A 26,491-nucleotide genomic window follows, 5' to 3' on the forward strand; every position below is an offset into this window, starting at 1 on the left:
TGCAGAGCCCCCCGCGCCTGCAGCAGTGCAGACCACCGGAGAGGCCCTGGTCCTCTCCCTGCCACTATGGTACTCCATCTGGCCTGAGGGGTGAGGGGAAGGGGACATTCAGTTTTTTTGGTTTTTAAAAATTTTTTTTAATTTTTATTCATTTTAGAGAGGAGAGAGAGAAGGAGAGAGAGAGGAGAGACAGGGGGGAGGAGCTGGAAGCATCAACTCCCATATGTGCCTTGACCAGGCAAGCCCAGGGTTTCGAACCGGCGACCTCAGCATTTCCAGGTCGACGCTTTATCCACTGCGCCACCACAGGTCAGGCTGACATTTAGTTTTTTGAGGAGAGGCAGCCCCCCTCTAGCCATCTCTCTCTCTCTCTCTCTCTCTCTCACACACACACACACACACACAGCCTGCTGGTTCTGGGTTGTCAGAAGAATATCGTCCCTGCCTCTCCAGCATCCGTGCCCACCTGCTCTCACTGGAAACTATTCCAAGGAAGGTTGATTTGTGCTTCTAGGCCCACCAGCTGGGGGCATCTTTATTCCAGCCTCCACAAAAAGCTGGGGTCCAGCAGGACTGCATCAGTCTCCCTCTTGCTCTGGGTCCTGACCCCCTTCAGGGCCTCAGGTTGGAGACTCTTGTACCCAACCCTCCAGGCTTCCTGGAGGAGGAGGCCCTCTGATTAAATATGACACAGTTCTCCAAGAATTGAGCCAGAAGGTCCTGAGGGGAAGGTGGCAGTTTTGTAAAGTGTTCCCAAACTCTGCAGAGATTTGCATCCTCCCTGGTTGCCCAGGAATGCCGCCTCATAGACAGGAACCGCACCATTAGCAGAAGAAATGAAATCCGCAAGGCTTGGGGGGGGGAAAGAGTCCTTGGGAAGAAGGCTGCAGGGTCTGGGACCCTTTCTGGCTTCTTCTGGGATTGATCCAGCCTCACTTCCATGCTGTTGGGGACAGCACCAAAGTAATGCCACATTTGTCAGGGAACAAATGCAGACAAACTTCTCTGCTGGGCCTTCTGCAGGGAGGCTCCAGGCTTCCAAGACAGAGGCTGCCTTTGGGACACACGTTGGCCATGAGAGCATCAAAAGTTTACTATGAGGTGGGGTGCCTTCAGAACAGGGCGCCCCCTGAGTTGACATGCCAGCAGCCCATCCAGGGCAGCTCTGTCGCCCAGCGGCCCGAGGCAGTCACCCGTAGTTTGGCCTGGTCGAGGTGCCAGTAGCGGTCATCTCTGAAGAAGATAATGGAGCCATCCGGCTGGGGCAGGGCACCGCTGACCTCTTCGGGGACACCACCCCAGTCCTGCAGGCCTCGGGGGTAGTAGGGCTCCACCTGCAGTCCCTCTTGGGCCAACACATAATAGCGGGCACCCTTGAAGAGGACGAGGCGGCTCAGAGGAGGAAAGAAGAGGGCCGCATCGGGGTGGCGAGGCAGGCCCCCTGCCCGGCACAGCTGTAGAGAACCCCACATGGGCTTGGGTCCCCGAAACCTCCAGCATCGACTCCCTGGGGGGCATTGAGAGAGCCAGGGTGAGCTGGTAGTTCTCACCCTTTGGTCCTCCACCCCAACTCTGTCCCGCCATACCCCTCTTCCCTGTGTTGGAGCTCAAGGTGGTTAGTATCTGTGATAAAATGAATCATTCTAATACATTTAGTTAAAACAGTAGGAGAGGGACTGTTGTGGCCTGGACTTCCAGCAGGTGTCAGCAGAGGGCAGACAGCCCTAAAGGAACATATCTACCCCCTCCCTGGGTAGCAGGGTCCCTCTCAGGGTGAGGGAAAGACTCCAGAGAAGGCCAGGGGCTTTCTTCACTGCCATTACTACAATGGTTCTCGGAGCGCCTGGAGTTTTGTTTTCTTCACTACTGTACCCCAACACCACCACCATGTCTAACGGCATAGAAGGCACTCAGTATTTGGTGAATGAATGAACTGTTTCCTGGAGTAATATACTGCACACTGTCAGACGTTATGTTCTTTTCCTCCTCCTTCCCCAACTAACCTGAGGGATAGTTTTCTCCAAGAAATTCAAGCTCCAAGAGTTGACATGCCCAACCTCACTCCAGGACTCCAAGGAAGGTACAACTTTCTGCTGAATTGCAGATCTCAAGAGTGGTCCTTGGCTTCCCTCTAAAATCCTCTCTGAAACTCCCAGCCTCCCTCTCCAGGACAACCTTGACCCCAATCCACCACTAAAGGAACCTCCTGGTAGACTTTCCCATTTCACAGGTTTGGATTGGAATTGCGATGTTTCCCTTCTTTTGAGTTTGTGCACCTTTGCTCTCTAGGTCTCAATTTTCTCATCTGCCCCAGGGTTGGTACCTTTGAAGAAGTAGAAGTCTCCGTTCTCCAAGGACACTGCGGCAGCCTCAATGTTGGGGGGCAGCCCCACCCACCTTTCCTGCAGTAGGCGGGGCTCGGAGACATTGCCATCAGCTGTCACCTCCCAGAAGTGACTCCCTTGAAAAATGTACAGTCGCTGTTGCTCATCTGCCCAGGGAGACAAAGAGTTGAGCGGTGACCATCCACCTCCTGCCTTCCTTCTAGAGAAGGTGCATTCCTAGACCCAGTTCCCAAACTGGCCAGAGAGGATGCAGCGTGCACAGTTGGGGCAGAATAGAAAGTGTGCAGGAGGAAGCAGTGTTCTGCTTGGCGTGTGCTTGCTACCTTGCACAATCCTTGTGGCTTGGGATTTCTGGATTTTATCATTTATACCCCTCCACCTTGAACTCCAGCTCTGGAGACCCCTGGAAACGTGGGGGGGGGAGAGAAGAAGGAAGCAAGGCATGGGAGGGGCCACCTTACCTACAGTGATGGCATCAAAGGAAGAATGGCAATATTTAGGACCCTGGGTTTCGGGGCGCCTTTCCTGGGGTCTGTGCGTGTCCCAGGCCTCAAAGTCAGTGAACAGCTTTCCCGGGAGCTGGGTGGCCGCAGAGCCCCCCTGAGGCTTCCCTGCATGGAGAAGGGGAAGAGAAAAGAATGCACAATGCTTGAGGGGGTGTTGAGGGCTCAAGACCTCCCCCTTGGTGTTTCACAATGATCTGATGTGAGGGGCAGGGACGGAGAGCAGGGATAGGGGGTAACAGCTGTCCTTGGTGGTTGGTTTTAACCATAGCACTGGCCTCAGAAGCCCTCTCTCTCATCAGTCAGGGAAAGGCACCAACTGAGTTAAAATTGAAATGGGGACCAAACAAGGGTTTGGAACTAAGTGCAGAAGGGACTCGTCTCTGAGTCCTGGACAAAGCTGAGGCATGAAGGCAGTGTTCAGGGGCCCAAGCTGTGCTATTTCCAGCACTCGAAATAATTACATCACCATACTTCACTTATAAGAGTGAGGCAGAGTCCAAAAAGCTTAGGATTTGGCCAACTCCTGAATCCTGGCCTGCAACTTCCTACCTGTGTGACTTTGGACAAGTCACCTGTCCTCTTTTGTCCTCAATTTCCTCATCTGTGGACAAAAAGATACTTACCTCATGAGTGTGTTGTGTGAGGATGTTGAGTGCCTGGACTGTGGTAGACACTCATGAAATAGCAGCTGTTACTACATTTAGGTTTCTTGGGCTACAAAGCATGTTCATATTCACTAGTTCAACAGCCTTGTGAGGTAAGCAGGGCCTCTATTATCCATTTTCTTAGAAGGTAAAACTGAAGGCTTTCAGAGGGAAAATGCTTTGCCTAAGAACTACTAATCAGGAATGGAACAGAGACTTGAACCCAGGGCTCCTGGCTGTGCCCACTACACCATGCACTCTGTGGGAGACAGCCCCAAGGCTGAGGAGGGCTTGGGGTCCAGGCAGGTCCCTGGGCAGCAGCGCTGGCCAATTGATTCTGGAGGCAATCTGAGTGTACAGCCAGGCAGAGCCCAAGCATGGGGGGAGGGGAGTGGGAATCGGCGTCATGGATAGGGGAGGTGGGGCATAGATAGAAAGCACGGCTGGGAGCAAGAATGAAGGCTCTGGGGTCTGGGATGGGGGAAGAGGCGGACTGAGGATTGAGGCTGGGTGATGGGGCCGGGCTGGGAGAGGAACTGCGCAGGCCGAGGCTGGGCAGGAATCAGGAATTGGAATGCAAAAGACTTTGCACAAAAATTCGTTGGGATTGATAAGAGGGCAAGCACGCGGGGTGCAGAAGCTCGGCTTTTCAGATTTCAGGAGTGCCTGAGGATTTGGAAGTACCCGGGACAGGGAAGGCCAGATTTCTGCGCTTAGGACGGGGGATCCAATTTGAGGAGCCGGTACCCGAGCAATGCAGGCAAGGGGCGGGGGCGAGGGGCACGGCCGGGGGCTCACCATACAGGCTCTGCACGGCCAGCACGTCGTCCCAGCTGAGCAGCGCGTCGCGGCCCAGCCTCTTGTAGTAGGGCGCCATGAGCGCGCGCGGCGCGGGCGAGTGGCTCAGGCCGAGCGTGTGGCCGATTTCGTGCGCCAGTACCACGAACAGGTTGCGCCCGCGGCGGCGGTTCAGGGACCAGCGCTCGTCTTGGTCGAAGTGCGCTTCGCCACGGCGGGGCAGAAAGGCGTGCGCCAGGGCGCCCCCTGCAGGCGGCGCGGAGGGTCAGGGGGAAGCCACCGCCCGCGACGCCCCCAGGTTCTCACTGCCCGACACGCAGTCAAATGCCATTGTGGTGTGTGCGGCTGTTTGCTGCTGCATAATTTCCTAATTAAGTCTGGCCGAAGTTGAAGGGTGGAGCAGTGAACACGACGAGGCTGTTGGGTATGGACGCTAAAAGGCAGCGTGGTGTACATACAGCATGAGGTTAAGCTGCCTGAGTTCCAATCCTGGTTTTACCATTTACTGTGTGACCTTGGGCAAGTATCTTAACCCCTCTGTGCCTTATACTCTCCTGATCTGAAAACAGGGGTGATGATAATGAGGTGGTTCCTCACAGGATTTCTCTGAGAACTAAAAAAAGGATGTGTGTGTTTGTGTATGTTACATATACTCGATGCCTAGCATATAATAAATGCTACATAGCCATTATTTTCTGAAATATTTAGAAGTAGGTACAGTGGTTAACCCCCAAAAGGAGCAAGATAGAACTATCTGGAGTGTTGGTAATGTTTCTTGGTCTGGGTGCTGGGCGGAGGCAGATTAAGGTTGGTTGAGGCCCCAGGTGCAGAAGATATTGGGCCTCTTCCATTAGAAAAAAGTGTAAAGTCAGAGTTTTGCAGGGCCCTTCAGAAGTCAGGGCCCAGCCCCCCCCCACCTCTGGTCTCTGTCTGCTTGCAATAGGAGTGAGCAGAAGGAGTTGGGCTGGATCAATGATCCTCAAGCGTGTAGTGTGTCCCGGATGGAGCTTACCAGTCATGCGATTTCCAGGGCCCTAACCTGGCAATTCACTTTCTGCAGGGGCAGTGGTCAGCAAACTGCACTGTGATAATGTTAGCCTAGAAGCCTGTTGAGGGTCCTTCCAGTGTTGCCTTCTTGGAACCTAGGCCATCTGGGGCTGACAAAGGTCGGGAGGCTAACATTATAGGAGAGCCTCATGGGGCATGCCATGTGTAGGAAGTCAGCCATGTGTAGGAAGAAAGCATGCCTCCTATTTGGAATGTGCTTTGAACTGTTTCAAGCAATGTTCGCCTTTCCATTCAACTCTTACAATAATCTTGGGAGACAGATGGACAGGTTTTTGACTAAACAAGATAAAGCACCTGTCCCACATCAGAGAGCTGACTCCCAGCCCAGTGCTGTCTTAGCTACCAGACTCCATGTGGGGATGGATATAAACATCTCATGTAGATATCATGGGTAAAATGAGTTACCTGGAAGCACATATATATCCTACATGTGGATTCTCAAAATGTTTAGATTTCTCCCAGCCCTGATTTGGTCCCAGCAGCAGGGCCTGGAAGTGGCTTTGCTCTGAGAGGGCTTGAAGGAATGATTGAGAATGCAAGGGAGCAAGGGCCCAGGTTCCCAGACCACACAAGGGCTTAAGTCCCCACCTGAAGAGGTCTGATCCTTACTCCTTAGCAGGCAGGATTAGGAGGATACTTAGATAGCCTGCACTCAGGTCTGGAGACCAGTGTTGGGCAGACTGGGAGGAGAGTAGTTTAAATTGCAGCCAGAAGCCTATATGTTGAAGGCAAACAGAACCGTCTGGGCTGTGGGTGTATGAAGTGCTTCTGTGGCAGGTGGCAGGTGCCTCTTGCTTTGAGGCAGTGACTGTGACAGTGGCTTGGGGAGGGCAGTAGTAGGGTAGTGGTGGCCTCTAGATGTTTTTAGGACCTTAGTCTGGAGAACATCCACTCCAGGAAAACAAGAGAGGCACAGGCTTATCTAGGGGCAGGGAAGGTATGGAGGACAGGACCTCTGAAGATTCTTCCAGAATGGATAATATTTTTTAGTTTGCAAAGCACTTTCCATGCGGAATCTTATCCGACCATCCCAACAGCCATGTGGCACATAATAGAGCAGGGACCACTGTTCCCGTTTGACAGATGAGGAGACTGAGGGTTTTCTGGGAGGGGCATACGGCTTGGCCAAGGCCACAGGGAGAGTGAATGCTCCATCGCCCTCCACAGACACCCTCTCCTAACTGGGTTCCCCTCCTGCCTTGTGGGAGAGAGGCTCTGTTAGCACCTGGGCCATCGAAGGCGTTGCTCAGCCCATCGTTGTGGTCCCCTTGGAAGAAGGTGAGCCGGATGTCCGCAGGGCTGGTGGCTGGGGCCTCCCAGAACTCCAGCGCTGAGACGTTGCTCCACAGCTGGAAGGCGGCGCGCACGGCCCCCCGAACTGCCGGCTCCGGCAGGTGCTGGGGCCAGTTCACCAGGCGGTAGGAGAGGTGCTGCTTGTACCACTTGCTGCCTGCCGCCCAGAGAGACCACACCAGAGTCAGGGACTGGTCCCCAGGAGCACAGAGGGTGGAGAGCTAAGCCCCTCCCCAGGGAGCCCCTGATCTGGTGGGGAAGACATAGCACTTGCCCTGGAAAGCCCCTCATAGCTGGGGAGACACTGCTGTCAGACAGATCGGACTACCCTTGTCCCGGAGAGTCCCCAGTCTACTGGGTTGGACCTAAAGAGGTCCCTTAGGACCTTGGACAAGCTACATCCTCCTTCAAAGTGCGATGGGAGAGAGGCAGCCTCTGCCCAGGGGAAACCCCCATCTGAAGGGCCCTTGGTCCGGAGTCCTCTTCCCCACAGTCTGAACGGGGCCTGAACGTCACTCTGGGCCTGGTGCCTGCAGCAGTTCCCAGCCCCTGCCTACTGTGTGTGTGTGTGGGGGGGGGCGCCCGGGTCACCGCCCTGCCTACCCCCCCCCCGCACCCCTTCCTCCTCTCCACCCCTCACACACCCTCCTGCCGCCTCCCTTTCTAGTGCCTGGGGCCTGGCCTGAGAAGTGACCACAAGACCCATTTATTCGAGGTCTTTCCTTGACCCCTGGCCCTCCCCCTCACTTCCTCAGGGACTCTGGAGAGCTCTGAGGTGAAAACAAATAAGAACAAAGGGTGTGTTTTGTCACTGACTAGAGAAATTTTTCCATCTCCACTTAGTTAAGTGTTTCTATTCCTTTGCCAGACCACGATTCCTCCCTGAGGCCGGAGACTCGGGCCCCTCCCCGCTCCCCGAGCCCCAGTTCAGCTAGTCTGGGTCCAGCCGCAGCTCCCCACACACCCAGGACGAGGATGCTCTGAAGGCCCATATTCTGAGTAGTTGTTTTTTTCATGGGCTTTCTGAGCCCCGCAAGCTCAGGGACCGAGACTGTGATACCAAATGGAAGACAGAGCTTGGAGGCGGGACTCCTGGGCTCAGGAGCACAAAAGAATCAGGTTGTCTTTTAGGCCTCAATTTCCCAAAGGGACAAAATCCCTGGGGCGTGGGTGACAAGTGGGCAAGACAGGCCTGACTGCCAGGAGGCCAGGCAGGTGAGCACAGCCCCCTCTCGGCCTGGAGGGGCAGCGGAGGCTTCAGGCCGCCTGCCCCTTTGCTCTAGGGAGGTCCTCGCCCGAACCAGGCAAGAGGAGTGAAGTCGTGGAAGTTCAGCCAGCTCCTTCTTCAACCTCTCCTCTATTTTGAAGCTATGAGACCAGGGGAGGAAACATCCCCAGGGTCACAGACTGAGCGAGTAGGAGCATTTTCACTATACCGCACAGATAAGCAGGCTCGTCTGCTAAGACTCAACGCTTATATATTTGCCTAAACATCACTCCTGGGGGTCAAAGCAGGGACTCGGCAAGAGCTAAAATCCTCAGGTTGGAATGTAGGGTCTTAGAGAGCAGAGGCTCTGAGCACCCTTTCCCTCTCCCCCTCCCCCGTGGAAGTCGGGGAAGGGAATGTCCCTTCTCCCACTCCTGAGCCAAGTTCCTTTCAAGGCAATGCTGCCTCCCCGGGCCTGTTTGGCCTGGCAGTCACCCAACCCCTCCCAGCCAGGGGCCAGCCCTCAGGGAGGGAAGAAGGAAGGACTGGAAGGGAGGGGAGGCCTGGCATCCAGAGGCGCTGTGGCTAACACTCCTAGTGCACTGTAAGTCTTCAGTGGGCCTAGTGCATCGTAAGTCTTCACTGGGCCTGATCTGGCTGCGCTGGGCTCTTTCACACCTGCTGCGGGAAACCAGCTCCCAGACTCCCCCTCGGCATCCTGACCCTCAAGCTTCTAGAAAACTATGAGGCAGCTCCTTCAGCCTCTTTGCATCTAGGTGTGCCCCTCGCTCCAAGGGCAGGAAACAGGGAGGGTGGGCAGTTCTCACTCTGGGTTGCCAGTGAAGGTGACAGCTGTCGCAGGATAAAAATTCTCTGTGAAATTGTGTGGGGTGGGGGGAGGAGAAGAGGGAGGAAATAGAACAAGTAAGAGCAGGAGTCAAGGGAAAATGACTAATTTTCCTCGGGTGGAGAGCAGGGTGGTAGGTTGTTGGTGTGCCTCCAGGAAGGAAGGAGTGTCAGCCAGCAGCCCGAGCCCTGTCCCCTGTCTTCTTCCAGATTTGTGTCCTTGGAGCAGGCTGGCCGCTTCAGGCCCCATCCCAAACTCCTGGCTGAACAGGCCTGGTTTCCATGGCCATCTCCAGACCACAGTAGCACCTGGCACTACACCCCCCCACACCCTTGATCTAAAATCCAAAAGGGAAGAAGAAAGGAAAAGAGATGGGGAGGGAGGAGAGCCAGAGCCCTCGCTTGGGGAGGCCTCAGGCTGGAGGCCTGACTCCCAACAGGCAGCTGCTACTGTGGAAACAACAAGGGTTGGAATCTCAGTACCTTTACTTACAACCTTACGGAACAAATTATAGAACTCTCCCAAGCTTCAGTTTCCTTATTTGCAAAGTAGGGTTGGTGAGACTTACTTCATGGTGGAAACGAAATAGCAACCCAAAGCTGCCTGGCACCTGCTGAGTGATAAGTGTCCATTCCTTTCTCCTTTTTTCTTTTTTCTTTTTTGTATTTTTCCAAAGTGAGAAGTGTGTGTGTGTGTGGGGGGGGGGGGAGGCAGACAGACAGACTCCCGCATGCGCCCCACCGGGATCCACCTGGCATGCCCACCAGGGGGCGATGCTCTACCCATCTGAGGCATTGCTCCGCAGCAATCAGAGGCCCTGGAGCCATCCTTAGCGCCGAGGCCAACTTTGCTCCAATGGAGCCTTGGCTGCGGGAGGGGAAGAGAGAGATAGAGAGAAAGGAGAGGGGGAAGGGTGGAGAAGCAGATGGGCGCTTCTCCTGAGTGCCCTGGCTGGGAATTGAACCTAGGACTTCCACATGCCAGGCCGACGCTCTACCACTGAGCCAAATGGCCAGGCCTTCCTTCTCATTTTTCCACCCGGTTTCCAACCCTGTGCTCCGCACCCCACAGCTCTGAGAGGGGCGGAGTGGGGGTGGGAGGGGGTGTTTGGAAGTCAGCCCAGCAGGCGCAGAGTGGGGCAGGTTCAGATCAGAGCGGTCACGTGGAATGAGGTTGCCAGGTTTAGCAAATAGGAATATAGACTGCCTGGCTAAATTTTAATTTCAGATAAATGACAAGTTTTGTTTTTTGGGGTTTTTTTTTAGTGTAAGTATGTAAAAAACAAAGCAATTGTTCGTCATTGATCTGAAATTGAAACCCAGCTGGGAATCCGGTATTTTACGTGGCAACCCTACCTGGGAGTCCGGCTGCTTCCACTCAGCGTTCACCATAAAGGAAAGTCACTGGCAGAGGCATCCCCGTCAGCTTTTCAGCACCTACCCATATTCTGGGGTTTTCCACATCTGGAACCTCGCTTAATACTCCCAGTGACAAGAAGGCGTGGCTACACTGGGGCTGTCTGGCCCGGGGAAAGTTGCCTAAGCTCTTTGTCCATTGGTTTGCTCATCTGTCTATGAGGATAATAGTGGTATCCATCGCACAGAGTTGTTAAGAGAGTAAATGAGCTCATCTATTTATAGCTGTGTTAGGCACATCATAAAAGCTCAGTAAGTGTTAACGGTTGTTCTTACATTTTCTTTCCTACGGCATAGGAAGTGCTCAGTGTCTGCCAAGCCCACAACTTCTTTCTAGGGAACATCCACCCCAGGAGGTGAAGGAAGTGGAGCTGCGGTGGCCGTGGTGTGACCAACAGGGAAGTTCTCTGTCTAACACAGCCACCGCTGTCTGAACCCGGCGGGGTCAGGCTCAGACAGTGACCTGGGGTGAGGCTGGTGGGGTGAAGCCACCAGGTACCTTAGCCCAAATCTCTGTCTAAAAGGGATGCTCCAAATTGGACAGTGACAGACAGAGACGCCATCAGCCTCCCTGGGGGCATGAGAAGCTGAGCTATTGCTAGAAGCAAGCATCCTGGGTGCTCAGCTAATGCCCTGAAGGTGCTGGAGGCAGCGTCCCAATTCTCCATGAAGTCTGGCTTGGCAGTGTCACTGCTGACACTGTGTCTGGGCTACCCCGCTTTCTACTGTATTCTCACAGGCCCCTCCCCCTTGGTTATCAGGGCTCATGTCCCCTTTGCAACCCAGAAGGGCCTGTGTCTCCGATGAGACAACCGAGCAAAGTGACCCCGCTCAGGCCACACAGTTGAACCCAAAGCAGCGGCTCCAGGCTCCAAGGACGTCGCTCTTCCTGCTCTCCCAGGGCCACCGTGCTCATGCCTCGCCCTCCTGCTCTGCCGCCCAGACACCGGGGGTAGTCCTGGGGACCCAGAGTGGCTGGTCGGCACAGCGGAACTGGATTGGAAATAGTCATCCTCCAACAGCTATGGGGAAATGCCCACAATTTCCTTCTGGGTTAGCTAAGAAATAGAAACAAACCATGTGCCTCTGTCCCGTTCATAATGCATATCGTCAGCAAAAGTAGTTCATTGCAAATTCAAAGATGCAGTAGCCCAAAGGGCTCGTGGTGCAATTAATTACAGGTGAAAAGCTGACTAAACAACCTCATCTTGTTAGACATCTTGAAAATTGTAAACATTGATCAGAGAAAAATCAGACTTAGCAAAAACAATCGAGATGGTAAAATCACACACTGCAAAACATGTTATTGATGAAGAACTGTCAGAGGAAATAAAATCTTCACAAATCTTAGGCCAGTAACACACTTGACCCTGGAAGATTGAATTTAGCCAAAAAAGGAGGAAAAGGAAGAGAAAAGAAGAAGAAGAAGAAAAAAAGAACTAAATCACCACAGCAGGAACTGTAATGTGTAAAATGTGCTATGATGAAATGTTCAGAACAGGCAAATCCACAGAGACAGAAAGTAGATTAGTGGTTGCCAGGAGCTGGGGGCGGGGCAAGGGGGAATGGCTGCTAATAGACATGGGCTTTCACTTTGAGGGGATGAGAATGTTCTGAAATGACTGTGGTGGTGGTTGCACAAGTCTGCAAATACACCAAAAGCCACTGGATTGAACACTTTCGGTGGGTAAATTGTATGGTAGGTGACTTACATTTCAATAAAGCTGTTAAAAGAAATGTGCTAGGGACAAAATCAAGCTGACCGATGAATCACATCTTTGTTGAATAATTCTTACAAAAAAGAAACGATTCTGATGACAATAACTCCAGTCAAATAGTAATAATCATAAAAAAGTTGGCAACAGTTTAACTGCCCTGCAGAGCAGATTGATCAAGGAATTAGGTGGATTCGATTGGATTGGCTCTGGAAAATACCTGCACAATGAAAATTCATCAACATAGGTGTAATTCTGATTTCAAGTTCACAAACATGGTCCTCAAGTTGGAGAGGTCCTGTTTGTTCATGGTGGCCCCTTCCCTGCTGGGAAGAGGTTCCTGGCAAAGCCCGGTGCAAAGGCTGAGCCCTTTTCCTGGCCATGGGGCTCCAGGGTGCTGGGAATCCCGACATAGCTAGATTGTCACAGTGCTCACCTTGCTTTGCAAAGCGTTTCTTACGCCTCATTTTGGCCCGACGTCCAGCAAACAAGGTGCTGACTCTCTCGGTCCAGGCTGCCTGACTGTCAGTATCTGCAACCCCACAGCGGGGCTGAGTCATCTGGCGCAGGGTGGCAGGGTCCAGCACGCCACTGATGGGCAGCTGGGACACCCACTGGAACTCCCTGTCAGGAGGAATAGAGATAAAGGACCACAAAGGGAGGGTGGGTGGCGGGGGTGAGGGCAGGGAGCTTCCTTGGGGACTGCAGGAGGCTGGGGCTGGGGAGGCAAAGAACATGGAGCATGGCCCCCTGGACACACATTGTGGGCCAGCCTTCCCCTGGGATGAATGAGGGGACCCCAGCTTACACCCCAGCACCCCCAGACCTCCATGCCCCTCCATCCTACCTGATGGCATTGCTGAACCGTGTGGAGGAGGGAGCTTTGGGGACCTGTTCATTGAGATAGCCATATCTCTCCAGAAATGCCTGGGGGAGAGAGGAATGTCAGCTTTTCTCTTCTCACTGTGTGGCAGCCTCTCCCTGCCTTGGTTTCCAAGCGCCCATGCCACATACATCATGCCTGGTCTCACTCCTTGTCCCAGCAAGGTGAGCTAGAGCAGAAAGACTCCTGGGATCAAAGTCAGAAGGAACTGTGCTTAGTCCCAGGCCACCAACAGCTAGTGGACAGTCTTGGGCAAGTTTCTGAATATTTCTGAACCTTAGCTTTCTTTCTTTCTTTCTTTCTTTCTTTCTTTCTTTCTTTCTTTCTTTCTTTCTTTCTTTCTTTCTTTCTTTCTTCCTCTCTTCCTTCTTTCTTTTCCTTCCTTCCTTCTTTCTTTTCCTTCCTTCCTTCTTTCTTTTCCTTCCTTCTTTCCTTCCTTCCTTCCTTCCTTTCTTTTTTAAAGATTTTTATTTTTTGATTTTAGAGGAGATAGAGAAAGGAGGTGGGGAGAGGAGCAGGAAGTATCAACCTGTAGTAGTTACTTCTCATACATGCCTCGACTGGGCAAGCCCAGGGTTTCTAACCAGTGACCTCAGCGTTCCAGGTCGACGCTTTACCCACTGCACCACCACAGGTCAGGCAGCTAGCTTCCTTATTTCTAAAACTGGCCAAGCAGTCCCAACTCTGAGTATCTCATGGCATTGTCAGGAAGCTAGCAATAGAGTGGACAGTAGAGTTATGGGCTCTGGAGTCAGGCTGGTCTGGGTGTAAATCCCAGTTAGCAAGCTACTTCTCTAAACTACTGGTTTCTGAATTATAACATGGGCTTAGAAATAGTACCTGCTTTACTATTTGTTTATTTTGTGTGTGTGAAAGAAAGAATTAATCACAATAGTAAATATAAACTACTTAGCACAGTGCCCATCATCTAGTAGGGTCTCCATATAGAGTAGTTGTTACAATTTTATGTAAATATACACTATTCATATGCCTCAACTCTGTTCCTGACATATCTCTCCAGGAAATTCCTCCATATTGATTAGGAGTTGAGCAGATTACCTGCAGGCTCTGCCAAGCATGGATTGGAAATTTATTCTCTAATTTTGGCTACTTCTTAAACAATTCTCTTCCCCCTAAATGCAGATATATTTAAAGCTCAAGAACAACAGATGCCCTTACCTTCAACCCTATGGTTTATATGAAAACTTAACTCTCTAGGGAAGTAGTTTTGAATTTAAAAATTTGCAAGTTTCTTTCACTCATTTGTTTGAAAATGTATGCAATGTGCTAGATACCCTACCAGGTGCAATGGTCAACAAGACACCCCTAAAGGAACCTATATGTACACTTGTGGACAGAGACAGACAATAAAAGCACAGATGAGCCTGACCAGGAGGTGGCGCAGTGGATAGAGCATCGGACTGGGATGCAGAGGACCCAGGTTCAAGATCCTGAGGTTGCCAGCTTGAGTGCGGGCTCACCAGCTTAAGCGCGTGGTCACTGGTTTGAGTGTAGGATCATAAACATGACCCCTTGGTCTCTGGCTTGGAGCCCAAGATTGCTGGCTTGATCCCAAGGTTGCTCGCTTGAGCAAAGGGTGGCGGGCATGGCGACAGCCCCCCAGTCAAAGGCACATAGAAAGCAATCAATGAAAGAATTTATGCCTCTAATCTCTCTGCCTTCCTGTCTCAGTGCCGCAATGAAGAATTTATGCTTCTAATCTCTCTCCCTTCCTGCCTCTCTGTCCCTATCTGTCCCTTTCTCTGTCACAAACAAACAAACAAACAAAAAAATAATAAATAAAAGCACAGATGACAAGAAAATAAAGAAGAGTGTGATGCTATAAAGAAAAGAAACCAGGTGATGTGATTAAGAATAACCTAGAAACTTAAAATCAGGAGGTGAGGGAAGGACCCTCTGAAGAGCTGATATTTGACCTACGTCCTAAAGCAATAGGGGTTCTGGAAGGAGGGGGTATAAATGTAAGAGCTGAGCTAGGAATGACTTTGCACGTTTAAGGAACAGAAGGCAGGCTGGAGTACCATGAGGCAGCCGGGCATGTGAGACGTCAGAGAGAGAGGCTCGGACTGTCAGTCAGGGTAGGAAATGTGAATTTTATTTTCGTCTTCATGATGGATTAATTGTGGGGAATGGAAGAAAGGGAGGAATGCAGGATGGCTCCTAATTTTTTGCCTTGGAAGACTTGGATGCATTTACTGTGTGAGGAAGCCTGAAGGAGGAACAGACGTGGGTGGTGCGATCAGATGAACTCTGACGATGTCAAGTGGCGCTGGCTGTGTGATCCCGGAGCTCAGAGAAGTGGAATCTTCAGTATGTCAGTCATGTGGGCTGCGGGTCTGGATGGCCCCTCCAGGGAAGTCAGTGTAACAACAGCATCCCAGCCCCCAAATGCCCTTTGCTCACTGCCTGCCCTCACTTTCCTAGAAGCTGCTCTTTCAATGGACAAGTTCTTGGAAGCCAGTGGAGATAAGTGTGTGACTCATTGTCCTAACCTATCACCAGTCCTACACTGAGGGGAAATCAATGTACCTGGCTCCCTTCACTGATAAAGCCACAGGAATGGATTCTTTAAAATGTCACCTCGGCTGCTTAATTCTCATACAGAACACACACTGTCTCTTCATTTTTACCCCTCCTTGCTGTGTTACCAATAAATAATTTTCTGTCTTCCTTGCTCTCTTGCTTTTCTTTGCTGTGTTTCTTAACTCAACTCCAATTATAGCTGTTGCCCAAGAAAAAGGCACAGAATGCTTGACCAGGACGTGGCACAGTGGATAGAGCGTCAGACTGGGATGTAGAGGACCCAGGTTCGAGACCCTGAGGTCGCCAGCTTGAGTGCGGGCTCATCTGGTTTGAGCAAAGCTCACCAGCTTGAGCTCAAGGTCGCTGGCTCGAGCAAGGGGTTACTCAGTCTGCTGTAGCCCCCTGGTCAAGGCACATACATATGAGAAATCAATCAATGAACAACTAAGGAGCTGCAACAAAGAATTGATGTTTCTCATTTGTCTCCCTTCCTGTCTGTCTGTCCCTATCTCTGACTCTCTCTGTATCTGCCACAAAAAAAAGAAAAAGAAAGAAAGAAAAAGGCATAGAGTGGGAATGAAACTGGACACTGAGCCAGGATGGCAAGCTGCTAACCCTTTGCAAGTATTCAGCCTCCTCTTTGAGGATTTTCCTCCATCGTTACCGACTCGTTACCGACCTCCATGTCCTCTTCTCAACAAAGCCTTTTTCCATAAAGAAACCATATGGGAAACCCAGGTCTATTTTATTGTTTTTCTACACTAATTTATTAGAATTTCAGCACTATTGTTTTTCTTTTCCCCTTTGCCCTTTTACATTATTTTGGGATGCATAATGGATTAAAGGAGTTCTTCTAGTGGCTTAATCTGGAAGACTATTTACTGCTCAAAATAGTGTGGCATCATGGAATAGCCACCAGGCTTGGAATCCAGGATTTTTTTTCTCAACCCTGACCTGGCTGGGTGGCCATGGACAAATTACTTAACCTCTCTGTGCCTCCATTTCCTCACTCACAATGTGAGAACAAGAGTAATTCCCACAGGATTCTCAGAAGGATTCAATAAAGCAATGCACATCCAGCATAGTGTCTGGAACGTAGTAAATACTCAATAAACAGTTGGTCTAATAGAGTCACTCAGGGAAAATTAACAACAGACTTTTGGAATGCAACCCATCTGTAAGATGAGAACTGCTTTGAATAAGGAGGTTACATCTCTGTTCCCAATTCAGGTGCTCTATCCCAGAATCACCTCACTCCAACCAGGTGCCTGGCTCTCTTCCTTGCCTCCCCCCCCCCCATGAGGATGGAGAGAGTGGCTTTTTAATTTATTTTATTTATTTATTTTTTTATAGAGACATAGAGTGAGTCAGAGAGAGGGATAGACAGGGACAGACAGACAGGAATGGAGAGAGATGAGAAGCATCAATCATTAGTTTTTCATTGCGCGTTGCAACACCTTAGATGTTCATTGATTGCTTTCTCATATGTGCCTTGACCGTGGGCCTTCAGCAGACCGAGTAACCTCTTGCTGGAGCCAGCGACCTTGGGCTCAAGCTGGTGGAATGTTTGCTCAAACCAGATGAGCCCGTGCTCAAGTTGGCGACCTCAGGGTCTCGAACCTGGGTCCTCTGCATCCCAGTCTGCCGCTCTATCCACTGCACCACCGCCTGGTCAGGCTGGCTTTTTAAGGGAAGCCAGGGAGTTAATGTCCTCCTAGAAGCACTTTGCTGAGTGAGGGATTTGGGAGAGACTGGGTCATAGGCCCACAGGCTGGCACTCCCTGGTCCCACCCCCAAACCCACCTAGCCCTTATCAGGGAGTTGGCTCCAGTTCTGGAACTGAAGCCTTGGACAGAGGGGGAGGAGGGAGTGGAAATTGACTAGCGGCGTCTCCTGTTTCCTGACTGGGCCTGTGCCTAGCACTTTGGCAGGCAAGATGGGGTGGAGGGCAGGGTGGGGGTGCAGGTCTTTTTCAGGGGTCCACAAGAGGGTAAGTCCTGGATCTTTCTCCTGACTCATCACTGGGACCCTTTGGGTTGCACGGCATAGCTGAATTCCTGGGAAGCAGTGAGCACGTGTTCGCAACACCAGCCAAGAGACACCGAAAGAATGAGAAAAAAATTTTAAACAATTTGACATTTTATATTTCCATAAAAGCACTGAAGTGTTATTATGGACATTATCAGGACTTAAGAACTCCCTACTATTTATTTTATGTTTAATATATCTATAATTAAAAATTTTTTTCAATCAAGGAAGGATCCCCTTAATATTGTCAGGGTTGAGTGCTCTAAAGTTCTGCTGAAGGGGGCAGACCTGTGTCCCCGGTAAGGAGGAGGCACGTTTGAGCGACTTCTGCTCCTGGAGCTGTCCTAAACCCTCCCTGTGAGCCCATGTGCTGTACCTCGGTATCCCCTGCACAAGTGAGAGAAACACCTCTGTCTTCATCGGAGCAGGTGTGTGGGTGTAAAGCCAGTAGCCGCGGCCACCATCACAGCCGCCTGGCCCATGCAGGTTCGCATTAGATTCAGACAGACGGTAATGAAACAATGGAGCCAAGACTAGTGAGCCATTAGCTTTAATCCTAGCTTGCACCCGCAGACAAGTAAAAACACACTGGGTTCCAAAACCCACTCATTCAGTGCTCACAAAGCTACTGACTTTATCCGAGTTTCCTAGAATCAAAGGTTTCTAGCTTACCAGACTTATTCACCTCTGTTCCCCATCTCCTTCCTTCTCCCTGCACAAACTCTGCCCAGACTGGCTTCTCACTCAGCACTCCACCATCTTGGCTGCTTCTCCTGGCCTCCTCCATGTGGCCCTTCTCTGCTCTCCTCTCTAATGCTAATGTCAGGAACTGAGAGAGAGAGCAAGCTCCCGGTCTGCCCCTCTTTATAGTGTAGAAATCCAAACTTTAAATCCAATATACAAATAGGGAAGTCTCTGATACAAAGTCACTTATCTGAGGCATGACGGGATTGTACCACCCCACATCAAAAAGGGTGGGAAAGGCTTAGTCCTAAAACCAGCCTGACCAGGCGGTGGCACAGTGGATAGAGCGTCGGACTGGGATGCGGAAGACCCAGGTTCGAGACCCTGAGGTCACCAGCTTGAGCAAGGGCTCATCTGGTTTGAGCAAAGCTCACCAGCTTGAGCCCAACGTCGCTGGCTCAAGCTAGGGGTTACTCGGTCTGCTGAAGGCCCGCAGTCAAGGCACATAAAAAAAAAAAAAAAAAAGAATCCTGAGAGTCCTAAAACCAAGCCCCAGGATACAAGGATCCTGCCTGCCCACAGCTCACCCCCAACACACATTAATATCACCTGGGCGATGGGCTCCCATGTGGGCAGCACCATCTTTAACAAAGTGACATAATATAAATATATTTTATCTGCCCAACAGTGGGGCAAGGGACAGTGTGGCAAAGGGCTCCCAGGAGAAAAGGCAGGACTGAGGCAGCTCTTGTCTCATCTTAGTTTGACACTAACCATCTTGGAGAAGTCATTTCCCTTCCCGGGTGCAGTTTTCCTGGGGGCCTGTGTCCTCTCAGGGACTCTCCGAGCTCTACCCATGGTCTCCCTGTCCCCCTTCACGGAAGTAACACCTGGGCTGCTCCTCTCTGCCTTGCAATTCAAACACCAGGTTTTTCTCTTCCCTGTTCCCCATCTAGTCTCTTCTGGCGAGTCCAACCAAGGCTTCAGCTGAGTGGAGAGAAAGCCGGAGGGCTGTGTCCCGCTTGGGCCTACACCTAGTGCCAACCTGCCTTACCCATTTGGTGGTGGCTGGGACCACTCCCCAGGGGAGTCAGCTCTGAAAAGCCCTGGGAGTGGCTGGGGTATTCAAAGAAAACAAAACTGGTTCTCCCTACGTCCCAGAAAGTTGAGAAGAATCAGAACTCTGGGGGTTCTAGCCCTGCATCTGTCCTGACTTGTCCCAGGAGGGTGTGCAGAGCCTAGCCCATTTAACGCCTGAGGGAAGGGGCAATTCTGGCCTTTTCGAAGCAGGGCAAGACTAGCAATAAGGTGCAGCAAAATGAATCCAGGCCTGAGTCAGGAACTCTGAGTCACTGGCTTGGCAGGGCAAGAGTCCTGAGTGTCTTGAGTTTTATTCCTGGGGCTACTGCTAGCTGTGTGTCCTTAGGCCAGTCCTGTGCCTCTCTGGGCCTTCCTTTCTTCTTCTGTAGAACCAGGAGGGTGCATTAGAGCCCAGATGCATTCCAGGTCTGTCTATTATTGTAGCCTTGCTTCTGCTACTGATTACCTGATGACAAAGTTACTTAACTTCTCTGTGCCCAAAAGTATAAAATAGGGGTAAGAATACTGTTTGTGTTTCTCACAGGAGCATTGTGAAAATCCAGTAAGAAGATGCTTTGGGAAAGCTTTATGATAATTGTCCCATCAAAAATATTATTTTTTCCCTCTTCAATCACAAAACTTTATTGCTGGAAGTCTAGGAGATGCCAGCTTCCAGTCTCACATCCACAGAGAGGCTGTTTCACTCTCCATATCAAAGAATTTCCACAGCTGAAACCAGGAATTCAAATACTGCAAAATGGCAAGCTCAAACAGAAACCAAGGTGCTTTACCTATGATTTATTCCATCTCATCTATGTTCCAGGATAATTTCAGTATTTTTCATTAGTGACTCCATCTGACTGCGTTCATCATTCAATACACCTTTTGCATTATTAGCCAAGTCAAGATGCAAGGGATGGTAGTTGGGGTTTTGCCTTGCATGTCCCATAAATAACAATGTTTTGGGGTAACCAGAAGCACAGCGAGCTCTTGACTACTGTAGAGCTTTCACTGGAGTTACACCTTTGAGCTTCACAGTCACCTTCCAAGAACACAGGCAGGAATGGTGTTGTTATTCCCATTTTAAAGATGAGAAAAGAACGTCTCAGGGGAGTGCAGTGTCTTGCGCAAGGGTCTTAGTGAGTGACAGAACCAGTATGTGAGTCTGAATCTTCTGGCACTGATTCAGGATGGTTTACTTCACATTTAAACAAGCAACTTGGAGGTTTAAAACTACAGGAGCAGGGGCCAAGCTGCTCTCCCCACTGGAGAGACAGCTCTCACAGAAGAAAAATGCAAAACCGAGGCCCTCTCTAAATGGTTCCCTTCTGTGTCCTCTGCAAGTAGGTTCAGGGGCAGAGCAGAAGCAAGAAGCTGCTGCGGCCTTGGACTTGGCTTTCAGCAGAGGCTGGGATCCCGCCTCCCATCACACCCAGCCCTGCCGTCTGACAAGCCGCCCCCCATCACACCCCAGCCCTGCCTTCTGACAAGCCGCCCCCCATCACACCCCAGCCCTGCCCTCTGACAAGCCGCCTCCCATCACACCCCAGCCCTGCCTTCTGACAAGCCGCCTCCCACAGCCCTGCCGTCTGACAAGCCGCCTCCCATCACACCCCAGCCCTGCCCTCTGACAAGCCGCCTCCCACAGCCCTGCCGTCTGACAAGCCGCCTCCCATCACACCCCAGCCCTGCCCTCTGACAAGCCGCCTCCCATCACACCCCAGCCCTGCCCTCTGACAAGCCGCCTCCCATCACACCCCAGCCCTGCCGTCTGACAAGCCGCCCCCCATCACACCCCAGCCCTGCCGACAAGCCGCCCCCCATCACACCCAGCTCTGCCGACAAGCCGCCCCCCATCACACACCAGCCCTACCGTCTGACAAGCCGCCCCCCATCACACCCAGCCCTGCCGTCTGACAAGCCGCCTCCCATCACACCCCAGCCCTGCCGACAAGCCGCCCCCCATCACACCCCAGCCCTGCCGTCTGACAAGCCGCCCCCCATCACACCCAGCCCTGCCGTCTGACAAGCCGCCTCCCATCACACCCCAGCCCTGCCGACAAGCCGCCCCCCATCACACCCCAGCCCTGCCGTCTGACAAGCCGCCCCCCATCACACCCCAGCCCTGCCGTCTGACAAGCCGCCCCCCATCACACCCCAGCCCTGCCGACAAGCCGCCCCCCATCACACCCCAGCCCTGCCGTCTGACAAGCCGCCTCCCATCACACCCCAGCCCTGCCGTCTGACAAGCCGCAGGTGTGCGACAGGACTGAAGCATGTTCCTTCACAGAGACAAACATCTGATTTCAGGATGCTTCGCTTTTGCTCTCTGGCCCCTGGGGTCTGCTGAAGGCCTCAGGGCAGTGGGGCCGACTTGGCCCCTCTCCATTATTTGGGCAAAGGTTTGCACTTCCCTCTGGCTGGTTCCCTTTCTTCTCTTCCTTTCCTTTGTTCCTAGTCTCAGACTCACAAAGCGCTGCCTGGAGTCACCTAGATACCTCTGACTGTACTCCCTGCTCCTTTCATTTTCTGTCCTTCGGGGTGTTGGAAAATATTATCTGGTTAGTCTCCATCCAGACCCCATCTTGCGCTTTTTCTAATGGCAAATAACCATGCTGTAAGGACCGTGCTCTTGCCTAGGCTGTGGGGCTCAGTTTAAGGCACAAAGGAATGCCCTAACCGAGGTTGGGCTTAGGAAGAGCTGTCCCAGTTGTCCACCTGTCTCTCTCTTCTTCTGTTCCTGCTTCCACCACGCAGTTTTTACTAGATGTCCTGGTTTTCGGGCTGGCTTGACAACTGCTTTCCCACCAACTTGTGGTCCTTTGGGTCCCTTCAGGGCCTTTTCTGTACTTCTATTCACCCTGTACCCATGAGTCACTGAGCTGAGCTTCCACACCCAGGCGTCTGAGTTTCTGACTCACAAAAAGTCAAATGAATGGCTCTGGGGTATGAGAAACAGACAGTGTGTCTGGGGTGGATAGTCACAGAAGCTCTGATGTCTCCCTGGAGAAACAAACTCCCCAGCTCCTTGTAGTGCGGCTCACCAGGACTAGCTGTGCAGATATCCACAGGCCACCGACTGGAAGGCAGGGCCGAGACATACTTGCCTGCTGGTTCTAAGGAAGGTCTGAGCAAAACATGGTAGACAGATCCCTTGGGATAGTTTGTGTCGCCCAAGAACAGTGTAGGGCCTGGCTGGAAATGGGAGTGGGGCCAGGGTGATGATGTCATTCATTAACTCTCAGTCTTGCAACTCAGCAGTGGAGGCCCTTCCTACTCACTAATATTGTGAGCGGCCCCAGTTTTTCTAAGTGGACAACAATGAACTTGTTCATAATGCAGCTTTGTAAGCAGTTAGTCTCCTCCCAGGCAAAGCCCACTCTGGAAAGCCCTCAGCTTTATTACTTTGTAGGCACACAGGGGACACATACTGCCATGCAATCAGGGTACAAAGCATGCGCACAGAGACACAGGCACACAGACACATCCCAGACAGACATGGACACACTGATGAAATGTACACACGCACGCACACGCACGCACATGCACAGGCACACAAACACTCAAAGCCAAAGAATGTTCGCACTAGAGAGAGTCTTAAAAGTCATTTGAGAAAATTAACTTTCTTGTTTTACAGTAAAGAAAACTGCAGCCTGGAGAAGTGAAGGAAATAACAAGATCACACAGCTTGCTTTTATTATTTCTTTCCATCTGTGCCCTGAAATCGGACCTCTGCCCCTGAGCTCAGTAGGACTGCTATGCCCTGCGGGGGTCTAGCTCCCTGTGCTGAGGCCAGGGAATTGTTCCTGAGCAAGGAACTGGAGTGATCATGGGGCTTACTTCGTGCATTCCCTCCTGTGCATGGTTGTATTTCCCGAAATGACCACATTCCCCATTTCCCTGCTCCTCTGACAATGTGACTTCAGCACTCCTCCCTCTGATTGTGGGGTCCTTGTTCCCTCCTGGGGTTTGGGACTGCTCCCCCAGAAGTGATACCACCTCTCCAGATTCTTTAGAGCAGAGACAAGCTGCCCTGATGTGCTTTGTTTGAAATTCTGACCCATGGTATCTATGAACAAAATAAATGGTTGTTTTACTTTACTCAGTTTCAGGGTAATGTGTAATGCAGCCATAGTAACTGCAACCCCATCGCAGGAATTACAGCCCTGTGCTCTCCGTTGTCCAATGCTGAAAATAGTTGTCTCACATATTTTGTCCTGTATTATTGTTTTAGATCTAATCACCAAGCCAGGACTTTAATCTGAAGCTCTGTTCTCTAAAATAATGGTAAAGATAACTAGCCACAACATCGAGAGCAACTTCCTTTTATAGCCTGCTTTCTATGTGCTAGGGGCTGTGCTGATCTCAATGAAACCACACAACAATCTTGTGAAATAGATATTATTAACCCCCATCAAACAGAGAGGAAAAATGAAGTTTATAGAGGTGAAACCTATGGTTTGCTCACAGGTCTGTCTGACACTAAAGACCATTCAATTTGGCATATACAGAAAGACCTATAGACAGACAGACAGACATATTTCAATTTACACATATAGGCCTATGTATGTACATGCATAGACATATGGAGACACTACACACCCATTACACATTTCCAGGGTTTTTTATGCTTTAAAAATAGTTCCTATTTTCAGAGTTAAAAATCCCCTTCCCTCCATTATGTTAAATAGTCTGAAAGAGACTCAATCTGCTAGATATTACATTTCCCGAGCAACCCCACGATGAAATTCTCCCATCTGGGGCCACCACAGGCATGAGCGGCGGAGGTATTGTCTCTATTCTCCTGCCAAGGACTGCCTGGGACCTGGGCTTGGGGGGGAAGTGGGGTGGGACTCTTAACAAGACTTGGCTTGGTACACAGAAGCTTTCTCCTGGGGCCACAGGGACTCTGCCCTTGACATTGTAAGATTCTAAATCCAGAGAAAGGGTGATTTGTAAATGTCCTTAATCAGAGAGTACAGAGCAAGGGACCATGACCAGTGCTTGGAAGGGGCGGGGGTGAGAGAGTTTGAGAAAGGACCTCCTTGTTGAGACAGGGTCACTCCCAGGTATCCCAGGGCAGGGACAGGAGCTGGTTGACAGAAGGAAGAGCGGTTCAGAGAGGGCCTCGGCTTTCCCGGATTCAGCCTGCCTCTCCCTGGAGGGCAGTGGGAGGATCCCAAGAGGCTCTCAACTGGCAGTGTTACTGCAGGCAGGAGGTTCTTTCGTTTTTTTTTCTTTTTTCTTTTTAAGGAATGATGCTCTTAGGTGAGCAAGAGTCTCAGGGTGGAGTGGTGGGCTCAGTAATTTAGAGCTTATTTGCATCTCTTTGCCTTAAAATCGTGGAGAACCCCAGTCCTATTCCTGAGAAGACCTAAGAACACAAATATAAATGCTTCTTTGAGAAAGAAAGAAATGATGCTGGTGTATTATTACAATCACCTTAATCTCAAAAATAGATGTCCCAAGTCTACTCCCACTCCCACCTCACAAAAAGGTGTCCCTTATGTAACCTACAGCAAGCAGTTGAGTTCGAAGGAGGAAAATGATATGGAAAATCTTTAAGGTTTATCTCGGCCTTCTTGCCCCTCTCTTAAGATCAGTCCAGAAGCGCTGTTTAAAGCTGCTCAGAAGGAACTCTTGAGGGTAGAATACTACTCTCATGCATTTTACAGTTGAAGGAACTAGTTCTGCGCTTAGGGAACTGATTTGCCCAAGCTGGTCAGTGGCAGCACCGGTCCAGGAAAGCCAGTTCTGTCACCGGTGCCAGGCCCAATTAATGGTACCTTCTCCATCGTACCAATGTGGGGGCATCACAGTGTTTGACACTCGGGGAGGGGTTTGGGACATTCGATGAAAAAGCTGCCAAGTCTCCCGGGTTTAGGGATGAGGGCTCCGTGGCTCCGTGCCAAACTGCGGTGCAGGGGATCCCACTCTGAGCTCTTGCCTGTCTGTCCCATCTGTCTCTCCCTCCTCCCAGGGTCTGGGAAAAGCTGTGCAGATGCGCGTGCCTGTGTGGTCCCAGCCCTGACAAGGGGGAGAATGCTGCCCTAGGTTCTTTGTGTGCATGTGTGAGAGGGTGTGGAGGACAGGGGGAGGGTACTGCACATTGTCAGCTCACATGGGACAGCTGGGTGGCCTGAATGCAGAGTTCTGGAGGCTCTGCGGCACGCGGACCCACTCCGCGCAGCACACACCCCTTACCTCTGCCTTGCTGCGCAGCTCCTGGCCCACGCGCTCCGCGAGCTCGGCGTCCAGGCCGCCCCACAGCAGCAGTGTCAAGGCGCGCAGCAGGAGGCCCACACGTGCGGCCATCTCGCCGCCGCTCCCTCGGCGGAGCACAGGGGAAAGTGGAGCTGCTGCGCGTGGGGGAGCCCGCTGGCGGTCAGCAGTCCTTGGGGCTCCGCGGATGCTCGGGCTTTGCGGCGTCCAGGCGCAGCGGGGAGGTCCCAGGGGTTCGCCAGTGGCCGGACTCCGCGCGCAGGGCCGCTCCTGTGCGGCGCTTCGCAAGAAGCCGGTCGGAGGTCGTCCAGCTACGGCAGTGTCTGCTCAGTGGGTCGCCGGCCGGGGGACCTAGAAGACAAGGGTGGAAGGGAGGGAAGAGGGGCGGGAGCCCGGCACTCCGGCCCCACCCACCGCACTCCGCGGCTAGAAGGCGCAGCGGTCCTGGAGCCTCTTCCGCAGGCTGTATGGCCTCGCCCGGTGCCTGCTGCTGCCCTGCGGACCGGTTCTCTAGCCTGCCACCTCGAGTTGATCCCGATCTCCCTGGGGAGGGCGGGGGAAGAAGGGTCATCGTCTGGTGCTTATAGCTACCAACGACTTCTGTAAAAGGGATCCTGGCCTACCTGAGGGTCATTGATCGTTTCAGCCAGGCTGACAGGGAGGAAGAACCTGAGATGTGAGAGGAAGAGCCCTGGGCCAGGGTCAGAATTGAATTTGAGTTCCAGTTCTGCTTTTTTGCCGGCCATGTGAATCCTCCCTCGACTACCTGCTGGTTGTGCGGTCTTGGGCAAGTAAACCACCCTTTCTGAATCGATTTTTCTCATCACTAACCAGGGATAATAAGAATATCTTATCATGTTATCGTAGGGAGAATTTAATGGGAATAATTTCTGTAAGTAACTCAGCACTGTGCCTGGCAGTAAGAACTACACATTTACTGGCCCTGGCCGGTTGGCTCAGCGGTAGAGCGTCGGCCTGGCGTGTGGAAGTCGTGGGTTCGATTCCCGGCCAGGGCACACAGGAGAAGCGCCCACCTGCTTCTCCACCCTTCCCCCTCTCCTTCTTCTCTCTCTCTTCCCCTTCCACAGCCAAGGCTCCATTGGAGCAAAGATGGCCCGGGCGCTGAGGATGGCTCTGTGGCCTCCGCCTCAGGCGCTAGAATGGCTCTGGCTGCAACGGAGCAATGCCCCAGATGAGCAGAGCATCGCCCCC

At 51.8% G+C, this 26,491-nt stretch overlaps 1 protein-coding gene across 1 annotated transcript; it reads right to left on the bottom strand.

The window, feature by feature from the left end:
- Nucleotides 1–404: 404 nt before the first annotated feature.
- MMP28 (matrix metallopeptidase 28) lies at nucleotides 405–25,758 on the bottom strand. Its single transcript, XM_066263373.1, has 8 exons — nucleotides 25,262–25,758; nucleotides 12,686–12,765; nucleotides 12,275–12,462; nucleotides 6,587–6,811; nucleotides 4,294–4,539; nucleotides 2,807–2,956; nucleotides 2,324–2,491; nucleotides 405–1,507 (listed from the first exon to the last, which is right to left on the bottom strand). Exons 1-8 carry the CDS (start codon nucleotides 25,370–25,372, stop codon nucleotides 1,113–1,115), a joined length of 1,563 nt encoding a protein of 520 aa, XP_066119470.1. The 5' UTR covers nucleotides 25,373–25,758; the 3' UTR covers nucleotides 405–1,112.
- Nucleotides 25,759–26,491: the final 733 nt, after the last annotated feature.

This window comes from Saccopteryx bilineata, chromosome 2 (genome assembly GCF_036850765.1).
Source record: "Saccopteryx bilineata isolate mSacBil1 chromosome 2, mSacBil1_pri_phased_curated, whole genome shotgun sequence".
In the NCBI taxonomy this organism is placed as follows: domain Eukaryota; kingdom Metazoa; phylum Chordata; class Mammalia; order Chiroptera; family Emballonuridae; genus Saccopteryx; species Saccopteryx bilineata.

What these genes read in the sequence shown, in the direction of transcription:
- MMP28 (XM_066263373.1), bottom strand. Translation starts at nt 25,372, where the DNA reads ATGGCCGCACGTGTGGGCCTCCTGCTGCGCGCCTTGACACTGCTGCTG. An exon ending in AGCTGCGCAGCAAGGCAGAG is followed by an intron (nt 12,766 to 25,261) that starts GTAAGGGGTGTG and finishes TCTCTCCCCCAG; the next exon opens with GCATTTCTGGAGAGATATGG. An exon ending in CAACGCCTTCGATGGCCCAG is followed by an intron (nt 4,540 to 6,586) that starts GTGCTAACAGAG and finishes CGCCGCCTGCAG; the next exon opens with GGGGCGCCCTGGCGCACGCC.